The following is an 18,737-nucleotide window of genomic DNA, read 5'->3' as shown; positions in this document are numbered from 1 at the left end:
CTTTGAACTCACACCCACAAGAACATTTACTCTTATGGCATTCACTGAACTCCTTGATACTTATCCACTTGTTGGCTACAAGATTGGATCCGCCCACATGGTGACTTTGAAAAGACATATTGAAATAAAAGGTGAGGTATCAACTAGGATTTTTTGACAATTGTAATAAGTTATTTGTGTGTCAAATTAAAAATTTGTTTACTTCAATATAAACATGCTTTTGAAATAATTAAAAAAGTCATATTTCAACTCATTAGGTCATAATTTCATATTTCATAAGTTCTTCTGCACCAGAGGTAGCATTTCTGATGTTAAAACTCTGAAGTGAATCCTGCTTTTATGCAGGGCTGCTACCCTTGCCTGTCCCAGGAAAAGGTCCTGGTTAGATTTATACCAGCAGCTAACCCTATATAAATCAACTTAACAGTGCATACAATCATCTAGTTACCAACCCACGATTTTCTACCAAACAAAGACTTCTGACATGGGGCAGATATACAGTACTGACCTTTATACTGACCTGCAGTGAGGGTTTGAATTTGAGAAAAGAGAGATTTTACTAAAAAAAAATCAGCCTGAAGTGTAAAATTAAAATGTATCTTTAAAAAGTATTTAAAAATATTCAGTTTAACTCTACCATATGTGCAGCCACCGTGTAATCTGCTGTTTTTCTTCTTCATCTTCATATTTGTTTCTTTTCTCCTTTGTTTGTGTGTCTGCAGAGTAACCGGCCTAGAAGATGGGGACTCCTGTGAACCTTGAGATCATCTTGACTGATGGCAGCTCTCAGAGGTTGACTCTGACCCATGGACTTCCTCCATCTATTGATGACCTTATGGCAGAAGTGAAGAAACAGTGTGGACTTGAGGGCAATTTTAGACTTCAGTTTCAGGATTCCTTGTTTGGAAATGAGTTCCTTAACCTTACCTCACTTTCAGAGGTAGAAGACAAAGGTACTCTTAGAATTATTGATATGTCAAGGCCCACCACTATGCAGCATGATGAAACATCTACTGTTTTCAATCCAGTCCCACACTGCAACCCATTCAGTCCTTCCTCTGAAAGTGACTCTGCCTCCGGATCAAGTGGAACTGTGGATACAGATATACATTCCTCATGTGAATCTACAAGCTCACAGTCTTCTTGGCCTGCCGTTTTTCATATTCCCAAGTTCTCCTACGATGTGGAATTAAAACTTCAGCAAGCAAATTTAGCTTGCGCTCAAAGTGGCACTGTACTTTTTCCAGATCCCAAGTTGAAGTCAACCATCCTCAGTGGTTTAGTAGAGGAAATTGTGACTTACAAAGTCTATGTCACTGATAAGGAGATGGAACAGGTAGCCCAGAGTCTCATCAAGACATATCCATGTTTAACTGAGATGGGGTCCTGCACTGGATATGGCGGATGGAAAACCAGTTTAAAATATAAACTGTCTAACTACCAAACACACCTGAGAAAACTTGGATGCCCAGAAGTGACTGTGAACTCATTAAAAAACAAAGATGTAGGAAAGCGCTTTGCAGCCTTCGGTGTCAAAAAGGCAAAGAGAGCAGAAGTGAATTTTTGCCTGACATACCCAGCCACAGAAACTGAGGAAACTCTTGAGGCAATGCAGAAAGATCTACTCTTGGATGTAAAGAAGAAGAACAATAGAGAAGTTGTAAAACACAAGATGGAAAAGACGTTTGCACTCAGAAGACATGACGTTGTGCGTGATGCACCAGTGGTGGAGGATTTCATGGCAAGGTGGCCTGCTCTTTTTCAAGTCAGCGAGGTAAGGCTTACCTCATGCTGGATTTTTCATTTTGGATTTGCTGTTGATAAAAGGAAAATCTTGACTACATTGGCAAACTGCAAATAAACCTAATTGTGTATTACTCATCTGTGCTTTATCTCCCTTCTAGATTGTCCTGGTCTGTCGTATGTGTAATTGTGACTTTCTTCCTGATGTTTAGGGTTTTAACCTGGTTTCCTTTGTGCTTTTTACCTATTTTAGATCAACGCTGAATTCAAGAGAATCACCACCATCCCACTTCAATCCAAGTTCCTGTCTCAACTGGATCTCCACTCTAACAGCCTGATGAAGCTGTTCCAAAAAAGAGGAGGTCAGCTGGGGCAAAGGCTCAAAAAAGTCGTAGCACAAATGGATGATGTAAGTGATACAGGTGTCCCACAGTCATGAAAAACCATACCAAACCATTGTAGAAAAGTTATGGAAAATTGTAGAATGTTTTGTTGGGATAGTTCACCCAAAAATTTAAATTCACTCATTATCTACTCACCCTCATGCCAATGGGTGAAGTTTTTTGGTTCAAACAACACAGCTGGAGTTTCACAGGAAAATAGTCATCTCCCAAACAATGGAAGTGAAAGGTGACGATCATTCAAACGAGAAAAAAAAAAAAGAAGCTTATAATAAATCCACATAATGCCTCCATACTTTGATCTAAAGTAATCAGTGTCCTAAAGTGTCAACAGGCCAGTTTTTTGTTTGTTTGTTTTTTTTTTTGTTGAAAAATGTCACTGTCACTATGTTTGTAGTCTTTATGTTTGTTGTGGCCTGTAGCTCCTCAGCGTTAACATATGCATGGTTGCATGCACACCTATTCAAGCCAAAGAGGTAAAAGTCCCCACCTTTGGCTCATGGAGGGGGGCTCAGAGAGGACTGTGTCTGGGATAGAGCACTCTGAGGCGGGCAGGTGGAAGCATAACCCCCCTCCTTCTCACTTGTATTCATGCAGACTACCAGGACCACTAACAACAAAAAAAGACTTAAGTCAGACCTCCAGGGCACTTCATTGTTTGAAGAGGTGTACGTGTGACTGAGTATACATGAATGCTGAGGAGCTACAGTAAACAGTAAGGCTAAAAACATAGCGTCAGTGACGTTTTTCAGAAAACAAAAAATGAAAGAACATTTGGATTACTTTGGATGAGCAGTATGGAGGCATTTTATGGATTTATTATGTACTTTTTGACATTTGAATGCTAATCAAAGTTTGCTTCAATTGATTGGGAGATGACTGTAATGCTCTTTTCCTGTGAAACTCCGGTTGTGTTCTGTGGATTATAAAACTTAACCTGAGCATCCACCGGCATAAGGATGAGTAGATGAAAAGTGAATTTTGGGTGAACTATCCCTTTTAGTTAAGCACAAGGGCTCAATTAAGGCATTAAATATGATTTTTTTTTCTTTCAGTGTGATGATATAGATGCTGGACGAGAGTGTGTCATTAAGGGAGTCTGCATCTACATGGGTGAAGATCCAGAAAACCTGATACGGGAATATGTGGTATGTACATGAGTCAGTGCTTACTTTCCACCCCTTATCTTCCACTTTTCGTTTGATCTCCTACTTGATCACTGAGGCTGAAATGATTGATTAATAGAAAATGCATTGATTATTATTTTGATGATCTATTTAAACATTTCTGTTTCACAACATTGTAAAATCAATGGTGTTTCTTGGTTACTGGTTAAACTAAGAACTTGACGACATGACTGTAGACTGGCTATTTGTGGTAGATATTTATCATTATTTCCAATGACTAACCCTTTTTCAAGACTTATTTTTGGAAAACGGCTTAAAACTCTGTTTAAATTCGTCTTACTGGCTTTTTAGTCGTGAAACATTTATTGCACATCAATTACAGTACTTGCTTATTGTTTGACTATATTTTCTATCATTTGATATTTTCTCTATTGCTTATTGTCACATCATGCTCTTTACAAGAAGATTTTTCATTGTGTAATCCATTTTTGTTGCACTTATGCCGGGAACACACTGCTTGCGAATGCGCCGCGAAGCGCATGTGCGAAGCGATTTACTCGCGCCCAGAAGCACAACCGGACCAGAGCTTGTAGCTGCTGCTAAGTGCGCGAGCCGGAACGCAGCTCCGCTACGCAGAGTGGGTGGTGTAAAAGGACACATGATTAACATGGGAGTGTATTTGAAGCGGGCTTCGCTATGCAGCGCTGCGTGAGTAAATCACGGGCAGTATGTTTCCAGCCGTAGAGTATTGGACTAAAAACAATTAATTTCATAGAATTTAAAGAAAATGTAACATATTATGTATCATTACCTAGATATGAAATGACATATTGGAATATGAGATTTTGATCATATTGCACAACTCTAATGCCCAATTTTATATGTATTTATTCTTTTCTAGATATGGCTTGGTTAATAGGTCTTATATACTTCGCTTTATTTACCTATGTTTCTCTGTTTTGTACAGGGCATGGATGAAGACACCACTATTGGGATTTATGTTCTTAAAGAACATGCTTCGAGTGATGAACCAGAGTACATTGGAATTGTCCTTGAAGGCAACAAGGTGTTGCAAGATCTGGATAACGTAGCATTAGCTGTTGCTATGCTGTTCGGACTGATGTATGCCCTGAACCTTAGCTACCCTGCTGACCTCCACTACACTTTCGAAGTGATCCAGAAAATTTTCATGGAACTAGATGGCGGTAAACTTTCTAACAAAGCAACCACTCTAAAGAACAGGCTCTTTCAGTGAAAAAGAGCCTTCACTGAAATGATCTGAGAGATTTTCTTTTATGAATCCCTTAAAAAAACAAACTGTTTAAAATGGGGTTTGTAACCATTTTTGCTGTTCTGCGTAGGGTTGCAGAGTATACTGATACTAGAAAAGTAAGTTTACAATCTCTTTTATGAATCCCTTGCAAAAAAAAGTTTGCAAGCACTGCACTTTATGCAAATTTGCTGTATTTCATTTAAAGTTAACTAAAATTAATGTTTAAAGATTCACTACAAGAAAATGTTGGTACAGAACTCTGACTGCTTTTTTTGTCAATGCAATTTATGATTTTGTACTGTTTAAAATGGGGTTTGTAAACATTTTGCTGTTCTGCATAGGGTTGCACAGTATACCGATACTAGAAAAGTACGGTGGTACTACGCTACTACGCTCATATCATAGTACGGTACTATGATATGAGGTCATGTCCATGTATCATTTTTTGTTGTTTATCACTGTAAATCAGAAGACCTTTTAATTGTCCACAAAGGCATTTTGTCATTAATGTACCATTTGAATGATTTTTCATTTCTTCTGCCAGGTCATTGTTGTAAGTTAATATTCTCTTTTATGAATCACTTGCAAAAAAAAGTTTGCAAGCACTGCACTTTATGCAAATTTGCTGTGTACTGTAACGTTTAAAGATTCAATACAAAAAAAATTTGGTGCAGAACTCTGACTGCTTGTTTTGTCAATGCAAATCAGTTTACATTTATGATTTTGTAATTGCACACACTTAAATTTTAGAAACAGTGTCTAATATATTTGGATAGGGTTAACAAAATCAAGTTGGATTTACAGACATAATACGGGTAACAGGGACATAATGAAATTGCTTTAAAGTAACATAATACCTTTGAGTAATATTACCATGAAGAAATCAAGTTAGAATTACAGATGTAAATCAGATACCCTTGAAATGAAATTTATTGAGTAATGTGAATGTAATTCAGTTACATTCACATTACTCAATAAATTAGTTTTACAGTAACTAATAAAAATCATGTTGAATCAACATGATTAATTTAAACAGTCTTAATGTGAATTAAATATTTTTGATTCACAAGCAATAATTGATTGAAGGGAAGAGGAAAAAGTCACTTTGCCTTATTTTGATCATGTGGGACAGATGTCCACATTAAAATTATGTAAATTCAATGGACTTTTTCTTTCAGTGTACGACTCACTGCCTTCCCACCTTGACACACTACCACATCCACAGGACCAGGAACACTTGCAGCCAGAGCAGCAGGTTTTACCCAGCCGCTTCCTGCGTGCTGCTTCCTAGCCCTAAGTATTGGGCAGTCTGACTTCCAGTGGCCTGGCTCATGGCAGTAATGGCACAAATTCTCTCCTTTTCCTGGTGTTCCCTGGGCCCCCTTACCCAAAGGAACCCCCAAAGCGAACAGGTGACCTACCACCAGCATCCTTGTGCCTCACAGACTCCTGCACAGGCTCACCGGACTGGCTTTTATAAATGAGGACATATTCATCTGCTAGTTCCGCAGCCTCAGCCGCAGTCTTAACCTTACACTCAGTAAGATGTGTAGCCACCCAACTGGGCAGAGAGTTCTTAAACTGCTCCAAGATGATCAAATCACACAAGCTGTCCAAATCTTCAACATCAGAGGACATACACCAATGATTGAAATGAGTAGTCAGCTCCCTCACAAACTCCATATGCGACTGGTTAGCCCTTTTTTCCCACGTCCTAAAACGCTGGCGATAGGCTTCCGGGACTAACTCATACGTCTTTAGTACAGCAGTCTTGACTGACTTATAAGTAAGATTGTCACTACTTAAAGATGCATAAGCCTCCTGTGCCTTCCCAGACAACACACACTGCAACAGCAAAACTTGGTCCAAGTCTGACCAACCCCCTGCCTATGCAACCCGCTCAAACAGAGAGAAAAAAACATCTGGATCCTTCTCAGTGAACTTCGGCAAAAGCCACAGATTCCTCACAACATCAGGAGCCCTAGAGAGCGAAGATGAACCTTCCTCGCCTTGCAAGACATCCTCAGAAAGCTTACCATCTCTGACTAAACCCAACCTAGCAGCTCCTTTTGCTGCTCAAAGGTCAAACTTCCCACTGGAACTGAAAGTGACTGTGCTGCTAGTGCCTGACCAAGTCCTTTTTCTTTGCACCCAACACCCCTTTCTCAACTAACTGCAGCTTAAGCATAGCCTTCACACTGTCTTTACGTTAGTCACTAAGATCACTCAGATCAACTTCATACTCCTCTGCAATTTTCGTCAGCTGATCCTGAGTGCATCAATCCAAAAAACCCTCATTTGGGGCAGCAAGAAATTTTTCTATCCCTGCCATCCTATAGTAAACACTGTCTTAAGCCCAGCAAAAGAAAACAGGACAACAGAGCCACACACAGTGCTGCCCAGGCCAACTAGTGCACAAAAGAGACACTACTAGTTAATGTGAAGTTCCCCTCTATCTAGACTGCCTATACCAAACTTACCTAATCTCACTGAACCCTAGTCTTCATGCAGATTAGCGGTGGGATATTTAAACACTCAAACCAGTAGCCTGGCAAAGCCCCCAACCAAGCTGGTTACCCACCTAACAGCTACGGATGTGTCCCCGAGACAACTGCTCTACCAGCACACCACACAAAAATAACAAGCTAAAATTAAAACTGCAAGCAGCGATGAACGGGCCCTCGCACCTTCACGCAACTTGGAGGGACTGGCAGGACGCCTTCTGGCGCGTCGGATCATTTCTGTTAAAGTTAGACATCGCATGCACAAGTAACTTCGCATATCCTTGATACAGTGCTGGAATGACATATTTCACATTTTGTATCACTTCGTCTTTCCACAAGAGGGAGTTGGAGAGCGCACTAATTATACATCATGTTTTTATACATCAAATATACACCACAGCATGTAACTTTCAGATGAATTGAAAGATAAGTGTTTGATGAGACCTACTTCCTGTCGTCACTAGGTGGTACTATGAGTATCAGGAAATATGGTAATGAAAATGTGTTCAGGGCGGGACTGTCATCAATCCTGTGAAGTTTGGGCAAGATTGGACCATGTTTGCTGGAGTTATACACTACTATCTGTTTAGTGGAGAGACCCCGAACTTTGACACCATCCCACGGCCACACGCATTGACGAAAACTCAAACTTTTGATAACTTTTCATCTTCAAGGTCTTGAGATGGGACAGACCAAGGTTTGAAGTTGATCAGATGAAATCTCTAAGACTAGTTCGTTCATTTATGACCCCTGGAAATGGCCACCTACTGACCTACTACTTCCTGTAACCACTAGGTAGCACTATGAGTATCAGGAAATATGGTCATATAAATGTTTTCAGGATAGGACTAATATGAATCATCTGAAGTTTGATGGAGATCAGAACATTTACGGCAAAAATATAGCAATTTCCTGTTTCATGGCGAGACATCAAAATTAAACCCTCTGCAGCACGCATAGACACTAATGATATGTCATGTTTGTGTACATCAAATACACACTGCAGCACTGAAATTTCAGGTTAATCCAAAGATAAGTGTCTGGTAAGAAGTACTTCCTTTCACCACTAGGTGGCGCTATGACTATCACAGAACATTGTCATATAAATGTGTTCAGAGTGGGACAAATATGAATCATGTCAAGTTTGGTGGACAACGGACCATTCACTCCAAATTTATAGCAATTTCCTGTTTCATGGCGAGACATCAAAAGTAAACCCTCTGCAGCGCGCATAGACACTAATGATATGTCACGTTTGTGTACATCAAATATAGACCACAGCACTGAAATTTCAGTTGAATCCAAAGATAAGTGTCTGGTAAGAAGTACTTCCTTTCGACACTAGGTGGCGCTATGACTGTCACGGAATATTGTCATATAAATGTGTTCAGGGCGGGACAAATATGAATCATGTCAAGTTTGGTGGACAACGGACCATTTACTTCAAATTTATAGCAATTTCCTGTTTCATGGCGAGACATCAAAAGTAAACCCTCTGCAGCGCGCATAGACACTAATGATATGTCAGGTTTGTGTACATCAAATATAGACCACAGCACTGAAATTTCAGGTGAATCCAAAGATAAGTGTCTGATAAGAAGTACTTCCTTTCGACACTAGGTGGCGCTATGATTATAAGGAAATGTGCTAATGAGAATGTGTTCAGGGCGGGACTAATATGAATCATGAGAAGTTTGGTGGAGACAGGACCATTTATGCCAAAGCTACAGCAATTTCGTTTTTCATGGCGAGACCTCAAGATTCAACGCTCAGCAGCGGGCGCGCCATTCAACATTGGGCAAATCCTGTGATAACTTTTGGTCACAACATAGTCACGCTTACATACAGCAAGTTTGGAGCCAATCTGATTAAATCTGTAGGTCAAGTTTGTTAATTTACAAGCCCTGGAAATTGGCAAAAATGCACAAAAGTGGCACAAGTAAATTCAAAATGGCAGACTTCCTGTTGGGTTTGGAGCATGGCTCCAAGAGGCTTTCTTGTACGTAATAGACTGTTACAGGTGCCTATCAAATTTCATACATGCAGGTCAAACCAGCTTTGGGGGCTGCTTAATTGAAACATTCTAGGGGGCGCTGTTGAGCCATCTTGGTTTATCAAAGCACAAAAATCACATCAGACAACAAGACTTGCGACCTGTGATGTGTATGCCATGTTTGGTGAGTTTTCAAGCATCCCTTGTCCCTTCAAAACAACATCGTGTTTGATGGCGAACAAGGCGGCGCCACTGTGACAGCGTTTGATGAAAACTAAAAAGCTTCATTTTTAAGTATCATCAGGGTCTAAGGACTTAGACCATCAAGTTTGAAGTGGGTCTGCTAGAAGAGGGACATCAAAGAATGTATAAAGTAACTTTCTGTTGCCAGTAGGTGGCGCTATGGCGGTGATTCAAAATTCCTCTGTAGATGTGTTCAGGGCTGGACTGTCATCATATGTGTGAAGTTTTGGCAAGATATTCCCACGTGGAGTCAAGTTACAGCAACGTTTATCATCATGACGAAACATCAAAGTTCGCCACCAGGCCGTGGCCACGCCCTTCGACGAAAACTCGCAGTTTCCACAGTAAGGCGCCATCAACGTCTTATGACTTTTTTCACCAAGTTTGAGATGGATCTGGTCAATTCTGTAGGAGATGTACATTAAAGTCTAAAACATGACATTTCCTGCTTCCAGTAGGGGGCGCTATATATATATATATCTCTAATTACTGACATGTACATGTGTTCAGGGCGGGACTGTCATCAATCCTGTGAAGTTTGGCCAAAATTGGACCATGTATGCTGGAGTTATAAACTACTTCCTGTTTAGTGGCGAGACCCCTAACTTTGACGCCATCCCACGGTCACACGCATTGACGAAAACTCAAGCTTTTGATAACTTTTCATCTTCAAGGTCTTGGGATGGGACAGACCAAGGATTGAAGTCAATCGGATGAAATCTCTAGGACAAGTTCGTTCATTGATGACCCCTGGAAATGGCCAAAAATGCACCAAAATTGCACAGAAAATTCAAAATGTCTGACTTCCTGTTGGGTTAAGAGCATGCCTCCAAGAGGCTTTTTTGTACGTCTCTGGGCGTTACATAAGCCTGCCGAGTTTCATACATGTAGGTTAAACTAACTAATAATAATAAAAAATCCTTGCATTTCAATAGGGACCTCGCACCGCTTTGCATTCAATAGGGTCCTCGCACCGCTAGGTGCTCGGGCCCTAATAATAATAATAAAAATAATAATAATGATAATAATAATAAAAAATCCTTGCATTTCAATAGAGTCCTTGCACCGCTAGGTGCTCGGGCCCTAATAATAATGATAATAACAATAAAAAATCCTTGTTTTTCAATAGGGTCCTCGCAATGCTAGGTGCTCGGGCCCTAATAATAAAAAATCCTTGCATTTCAATAGGGTCCTCGCACTGCTAGGTGCTCGGGCCCTAAAAATCCTTGCATTTCAATAGGGTCCTCGCACCGCTAGGTGCTCCGGCCCTAATAATAAAAAATCCTTGCATTTCAATAGGGTCCTAGCACCGCTTTGCATTTCAATAGGGTCCTCGCACCGCTAGGTGCTCGGGCCCTAATAATACTAAAAAATCCTTGCATTTCAATAGGGTCCTCGCACCGCTAGGTGCTCGGGCCCTAATAATAATAATAATAATAATAATGATAATAATAATAAAAAATCCTTGCATTTCAATAGAGTCCTCGCACCGCTAGGTGCTCGGGCCCTAATAATAATGATAATAACAATAAAAAATCCTTGTTTTTCAATAGGGTCCTCGCAATGCTAGGTGCTCGGGCCCTAATAATAAAAAATCCTTGCATTTCAATAGGGTCCTCGCACCGCTAGGTGCTCAGGCCCTAAAAATCCTTGCATTTCAATCGGGTCCTTGCACTGCTAGGTGCTCGGGCCCTAGTAATAAAAAATCCTTGCATTTCAATAGGGTCCTCGCACCGCTAGGTGCTCGGACCCTAATAATAATAATGATAATGATAAAAAATCCTTGCATTTCAATAGGGTCCTTGCACCGCTAGGTGCTCGGGCCCTAATAATAATAATAATAATAAAAAATCCTTGCATTTCAATAGGGTCCTCGCAATGCTAGGTGCTCGGGCCTTATAATAAAAAATCCTTGCATTTCAATCGGGTCCTCGCACCGCTAGGTGCTCGGGCCTAATAATAATAATAGTAAAACATCCTTGCATTTCAATAGGGTCCGAGCACTGCTAGGTGCTCGGGCCCTAATAATAATAATAATGATAAAAAAATCCTTGCATTTCAATAGGGTCCTCGCACCGCAAGGTGCTCGGGCCCTAATAATAAAAAATCCTTGCATTTCAATAGGGTCCTCGCACCGCTAGGTGCTCGGGCCCTAATAATAATGATAATAACAATAAAAAATCCTTGTTTTTCAATAGGGTCCTCGCAATGCTAGGTGCTCGGGCCCTAATAATAAAAAATCCTTGCATTTCAATAGGGTCCTCGCACCGCTAGGTGCTCGGGCCCTAGTAATAAAAAATCCTTGCATTTCAATAGGGTCCTCGCACCGCTAGGTGCTCAGGCCCTAAAAATCCTTGCATTTCAATCGGGTCCTTGCACTGCTAGGTGCTCGGGCCCTAGTAATAAAAAATCCTTGCATTTCAATATAGGTGCTCGGACCCTAATAATAATAATGATAATGATAAAAAATCCTTGCATTTCAATAGGGTCCTTGCACCGCTAGGTGCTCGGGCCCTAATAATAATAATAATAATAAAAAATCCTTGCATTTCAATAGGGTCCTCGCAATGCTAGGTGCTTGGGCCTTATAATAAAAAATCCTTGCATTTCAATCGGGTCCTCGCACCGCTAGGTGCTCGGGCCTAATAATAATAATAGTAAAACATCCTTGCATTTCAATAGGGTCCGAGCACTGCTAGGTGCTCGGGCCCTAATAATAATGATAAAAATCCTTGCATTTCAATGGGTCCTCGCACCGCCAGGTGCTCGGGCCGTAATAATAATAATAGTAAAACATCCTTGCATTTCAATAGGGTCCGAGCACTGCTAGGTGCTCGGGCCCTAATAATAATAATAATGATAAAAAAATCCTTGCATTTCAATAGGGTCCTCGCACCGCGAGGTGCTCGGGCCCTAATAATAAAAAATCCTTGCATTTCAATAGGGTCCTCGCACCGCTAGGTGCTTGGGCCCTAATAATAATAATAAAAAATCCTTGCATTTCAATAGGGTCCTTGCACCGCTAAGTGCTCGGGCCCTAATAAAAAATCTGTGCATTTCAATAGGGTCCTCGCACCGCTAGGTGCTCGGCCCCTAATTATAAAAAATCCTTGCATTTCAATAGGGTCCTCACACCGCTAGGTGCTCGGGCCCTAATAATCAGCGCAATTACAATAGGGTCCTACGCGGACGACTTTGACGTCGCTCGGGCCGTAATAAACAGCGCGATTACAAAAGGGTCCTCACGGACGACTTCGTCGTCTCTTGGGCCCTAATAATTAAAGCTGCAAGCAGCGATGAACGGGCCCTCGCAGTCCACGCACGTCGGGGCATGCTGCCGTCGAGGGGCGTGCACCTAGAGGTCTTGTCAGCTGTAATAAATAAAAAAATAAACTTTACCTCTTCCTTACATTTCCAATATACAGGTAGGCATCCAACCCACGCATGTATTTTTCCAAAAAGTAGAAGCTGAATACATGCCCAATAGTTCAAGGTCTTCTGACTCTTTAAAAGTTTACATCGTGTCTCTAGCTCAAAGTATGAGGGACAAGAAGAGGTTGAAAGTCGATGAGTATTGAAGAGGATTTGAAGATTTTCCAATTTACTTCCATTCACACTCATTAGACTGCCACCACCCATTGGCCGATTTGCACCAAATTTTGCCCACACCCTCATCGGGCCACGGAAGACAATTAGCAAAAGTGTTGTGGTAATTGGACTGTATTTGGTCAAGCTATGAAAGACTGTCTGTTTTGAAAACAATGTGCAGGAATTTGTTGTTTTATATTTTGGCCGTTTTTTGGACAATCAAAATTCTGTTAATAACTTTTTGTCAGGAGGGTTGACAGATGCTACATGTAAAGTTTGGTGTAAATCGATCAAATCGCCTAGGAGGAGTTCGAAAAAGTACGTTTTTCATTTGTCGCGATTTAGCAAATGGAAAGTTACTGCGAAAGTGGGCATGGCTTACACCACACAATTCAGCTGAATTCAGAGAACACGTAAATAGAAGGTTTAACAATGTGCGAAATATTATATGGGAGTTATTAGCCAAAAACGCTTTTGCATTGAAAATAGCACCACCTGCTGGTCATTTTTGGTGTGCAAGTTACAGGGGCCAGTCTATACCACCCCTATCAATGTCATTTCCATGAGTGTTATGGTGTTGGCACAGTGCCAAATATTAAATTAGACGGCCACCAGAGTGCCACCTAGTGGTGGATCGGTAAGTCCTTCCTCAGATATCCTCAGGAGGGCACTAACAATAATTATACCAAGTTTTGTGTTAATCTGCCCAACCGATGTTGAGATATAAAATACTTCAATTTAAAGAGCGCCACGTTGTGGTCATCATTCGAAATTTTGCACAGAGCCTCAGGGGCTCATGGGGAAGTGGTAACCTGAGTTTCATGTCATTCGGATACACCAATGTGGCAATATGCAGCACTTCCTGTTTAGAACAAAATTTGCAGGAAGTTGTTATTTAATAACTTGAGTATTGTTTGGAATATCTATTTTTCTTTTAATAACTTTTTGTCGAGAGGGTCCACAGATGCTGTGTGCAAAGTTTCATGCCAATCAGTGAAATTGCCTGGGAGGAGTTCAAAAAAGTAGGTTTGCAACATTTTGCGAATTTGCAGAAAAAAAAGGTAGGCAGAAATGGGTGTGGCCTATACCACAACATTCAGCACAATTCACTGATCGTGGTTTTTGAATGTGCAAAAAAGTATGTGGGTGTTATGAGCCAAAACGCACTTTTCTTAATAATAGCGCCACCTAGTGGTGGAAATTCAGGAGAACAATAGATTATAAAATTTTTCGCCAGGTGTTAGTTGTATTCCAAGTTTGGTGAGTTTTGGGATATGTTCAGGCAGTGAAAAATGCAATCCTTTTCTTTTAGTAGGAAAGCCTTTGTCCTTTTAAATCCAGCTTTTATTTCCTTTTCCTATTAACATTTTAAAGTTTTAGTCACTGATGTTTTTGTTGCCGATGTGACATCCAGAGTAAAAATATATTAAGGACCAAGTGCAAGTAACATCTGTTGCTTCTGTCGAACGCAACTTGAATACTACACACTGAAGTTTATATTTAGTACCGGAGATTATCGTTTCAGATGTTTTTCTTTCTCACTCGATGTGATCTGAGATAGAAGACATCCTGTGTGCGATTGTTGGGCCGTCGTCTCTGTTCCATCCACTGTGTAGATGATTCAGAAGCCATATGTTCCATTTAACCTGAGTAGTGTTGTGATTGGATGTTACCATTTCAGAGTTACACAAATTAAGATTATTGATTATTTAATAATAATCATTCGAAAAACAGTCGGGACCTCACAGGTCTGTGACCTGCTCTGGCCCTAATAATAAACAGCGTGATTACAATAGGGTCCTCATGGACGACTTCGTCGTCGCTCGGACCCTAAAAATAAACCGAGCCCAAAAGGACCACATTGCTATCCCTATCAAAAGAAACTCCACAAAAACAACACTCAATACAATAGAGGACCCTGCCACACTGCTGATAGCCCACACCTGCCCTCTCAGTCAACACACTGAGCACAGGACCAAACTCCTCTAACCGAAACAACAACCAAACCAAAAAAAAAAACAAAATGAACTTTCCTATTCAAAATACATCTCCCAAGCACAAGGCACAATAGACATCACTATCACTATAGCCTACGTCTAAGCCAACCCCATGCACCAACAAACAAAACCCCAGATCAATAAGGGCACCAAACAACGGCTTCAAACCAATCAAATTTGAACGGACAAGCCCCCACTTGTCACGAACCGGGCCACACGGCCATGACAAAGAGGGAGACACATACACAAGGAAAGCCAATTAAAGGATTTTATTTACTGAAGAATAAACATAAGAAAAAGAACCTAACTAAACATGGCGTTTGCAATCAGTAAAGTCAGTGGTGTAGGTGAGGGCATGAGTGAAACAATGTATGTGTGTGATGTTGTAGGGTGTAGAAACTAAGATAAAACCAAACCCAAAACCAAATGCTGCCTCAAAGGCTGTTTACACATACACGGTGATTTTGATAAACGGAGACATCTTCCTTCGTTTGTGCCCTTCGTTTACACGCAAATGGAGATTTCTCCTCTGAAAACGAGTCTTTCTAAAAACTCCGGCCAGAGTGGAGATTTTGGAAAACTCCGGTGGCACGTTTGCATGTAAACTGAGATAAACGGAGTTATAGGCAGTCGACGTCACAGTATGCGGCAGAAGTTGCGCCTGTGTCAAAAGTGCAACCTATGTTACTATGGTGACAATGGATACATGGAAGACTTGAGCTTCTCGTTACACTGCCACCTACAGGTTTGGCATGCTCCTGTGTATATATACACGGGTAAGTGTAAACGAAGATCTTTTTGAAAACGGAGACGGTGAAATGTCCGTTTATGAAAATAGCCGGCAACGTGTAAACGGCCTCTCAGTAAGGAGAAGAGAAAGAGCAGTGAGCAGCCAGAGCTTTTAAAAGCTCACTGAGCTCAGGTGCTACCACTTCCCTGATTACCCGCAGCCACGCCCACTGCTGCCTGCAAGGGAGAACACAACAAGGCAGGCAGGGCAGAGAGGGTCGTCACAGTGTGAGAGAGTCAATCAATCAAGAGTGTGAATGGTTACTGAGTAGCAGGTGGCACCTTGCATGGTAGCCTTGGCCACGAGCGTGTGATTGGCTGAGTGTGACTCAATAGTGTAAAAAGAGCTTTGAGAGGTCAAAGACGCTTTACAAGTCCAGGTCCATTTACCATAAAAATAGGTTAACAATGACAGAGAACTGCAGATAATTTCACTGTCACAAATATAATCTGTTAGAACCTACAATCTGTTCAGTCATAACTTATAAGTTAAATGACATACATTGCAAAGTAACAACAGCAGGGCTCTCTGGGTTGATCTTCATCTCTGGCAAACTCAATAGGCTCATTCGAGATGAACTGCGCCTCGCCTGGAAAGTTAACGAGGCCAGGCGGCCGCAGCAGAGGGGGGTCACAAAAAGCTGCGGTGGAGCTGGACAGTTTCCCAATGCCCTTTGGACCCTCGCAGCAGATAAGGAAAAACTTCCCAAAAAAACCCTTTAACGGAGGGAAAACAATGGTAGAAACCTCAGGAAGAGCAACTGAGGAGGGATCCCTCTTCCAGGACGGACAGACGTGCAATATGTTGTACAGAACAGATCAACATAATAGATTAACAGCAATCCGTATGACAGAATAAGACAGAAAGAGAGACAGAGAGAGATGCAGGACAGACAGTAATGACAGTAATTTACAAAAACATTAATGAAAGTAATATTATTATCTTATGTTCTGATATTATATATTAATATCTGATAGTATACATATGTGACAATAACCATATGTGTATAATAACAGTAGAAGTATGACTAATGATAACAACAGCAGCAGGAGGCATCAGGCAGGACCACGGCAGCGGCACAACCACACACGTCACACTATCGAGGCACCGCTGCGATATAAGTTATCCTGTGAGACAGTGGAGCACAAAGGCTCCGGAGAAGAAGCCGAGTTAGTGACATGCAGTACAGCCGAGTTAGCAAGATGCAGTACCAGGACATGACTGTTAGCAAAAGGGAGAGAGAGAGAGAGACAGACAGACAGAGAGAGAGAGAGAGAGAGAGAGAGAGAGAGAGAGAGAGAGAGAGACAGAGAGAGAGAGAAGGAGAGAAGGTGCCCGGTGTATTATAGGAGGTCCCCTGGCAGACTAGGCCTAAGTCAGCCTAACTAAGGGCTGGTACAAGGTAAGCCTGAGCCAGCCCTAACTATAAGCTTTTTTAAAGAGGAAAGTCTTAAGTCTAGTCTTAAATGTGGAGACGGTGTCTGCCTCCCGGACCGCAACAGGAAGATGATTCCACAGGAGAGGACCCTGATAGCTGAAGGCTCTGGCTCCTGATCTACTTTCCTTCTGCGTCTTCTTCTTCTTGTGTAACCTTGTGTGTATTGGCGGTTAATACAGCATTACCGCCACCTAGTGGATTGGAAGCGCATTACACCTATAATGGGCTTTTATTGGGAAAAATAGCTCAAATGCGACCCCCAGTGGTAAAATTAGGTATATAATTTGATATATCGGTTCGGTTAGATATTTGGCTTGAAATCAAACCGGTTGGAAGATTTTCAAACCGGCACAAGCCTAGTTCTCGCCTCTAAGTTCCTGTCAGTCCACGTGCCGTTGCGTCCTGAATTAGCTGAGAGAGAGAGTTTTTAACCCTTTAAAACCAGAGGGAGTGCCCGCGATGCCATTTGCATATTGATTTTTTTTTTTAAAGATATTTTTTGCCTTTAATGGACAGGACAGTTCAATGTGAAAGGGGGAGAGAGAGAGAGGGGATGACATGCAGCAAAGGGCCACAGGCTGGACTCGAACCCGGACCGCTGCGGCAACAGCCTTGTACATGGGACGCCTGCTCTACCACTAAGCCACCAACGCCCTGCATATTGATTTTTAAATGCCGGTAGAATTGCAACCAAATAAGATAGAGCAATAATTCTTTTTGCATTTAAAACTGGAGGAGTTACTCTAACTTACCATGCATTCATCATGTCCCAGAGTGCTGTTTCCTTGCATTGACAGGTTTGTAGAATAACAGTAAAGAGCGATAAGCACAAAAACATCATAATCCTGATCGCGGGTATTCACAGCACTTCCTATGTTGGACTAAACGTCATCACGTTGTGAGCATGAACTATCACGTTATTTTCTTGTGTGTCTTTCTCGCGACACTACCCGCGGCAACAAGGAGTGACGTCATTTCCCGGGAAATTCTTCTCTTTCTTCCGCGGTAAATATTTCTCTCAGCTTGCAGTCACACACTCGCTCTCGCTCTCGTTTTGTAGTTTACTCTTTCACAACAACACTTAGACACACACACACACACACACACACACACACACACACACCAGACACTCACCACACACTCGCACACATATATTTATGGAACCACAACAACCCGCGAAACGGCTTTTCTCCCGGCGCGAAGCTTTCAAGCTAATTACAGCGTCGGATGAAGATTCACTCCACTCATCTGGTCCGGATTCTGCCGACAGTGGAGATGACGCCGACCTCATCCAAGGGAGAGATCCCTCCTATGACATGTGTGTATATATTCATGAAATATTGTTTGTTTATGAGTTAGAGTAAAGTAAAGAAAATATACATGTAACACAACTGAAAAGATTTTGCACTGAATACGCACCATTATTGTATTACTCTTATGTTGAGCACATCTAACACCCTGTGTAACATCTGTGTGCAGAGTTGACGATGATGAGGAGGAGGAAGTGGGGGGGTCTCCTCGCCCTGCACCCCGAAGGGAAGCAGAGGGGGAGGAAAGAGTCGGTCTCCAGCAAACAGAGGCTCCAGGTCAGAGACACTCCCTGGTGATGCAGCTGGCTGGAGAACCGAAAAGGAGTCTGA

General features: G+C 41.6%; 1 protein-coding gene across 1 annotated transcript in view; it reads right to left on the bottom strand.

The window, feature by feature from the left end:
* LOC125897984 (glucose-6-phosphate exchanger SLC37A4-like) overlaps positions 1-17,985 on the bottom strand; it is a 108,848-nt gene extending 90,863 nt beyond the window's left edge. The window contains exon 1 of the mRNA XM_049591559.1: positions 17,850-17,985. Within this exon, the coding sequence (XP_049447516.1) occupies positions 17,850-17,888 (39 nt within the window). The 5' untranslated portion in view covers positions 17,889-17,985. The remainder of the gene's footprint in view (positions 1-17,849) is intronic.
* Positions 17,986-18,737: the final 752 nt, after the last annotated feature.

The sequence above is a fragment of the Epinephelus fuscoguttatus genome, linkage group LG12 (assembly GCF_011397635.1).
Source record: "Epinephelus fuscoguttatus linkage group LG12, E.fuscoguttatus.final_Chr_v1".
NCBI classification, from domain to species: Eukaryota; Metazoa; Chordata; class Actinopteri; order Perciformes; family Serranidae; genus Epinephelus; species Epinephelus fuscoguttatus.
This window is presented reverse-complemented; position numbering and strand designations above follow the sequence as displayed.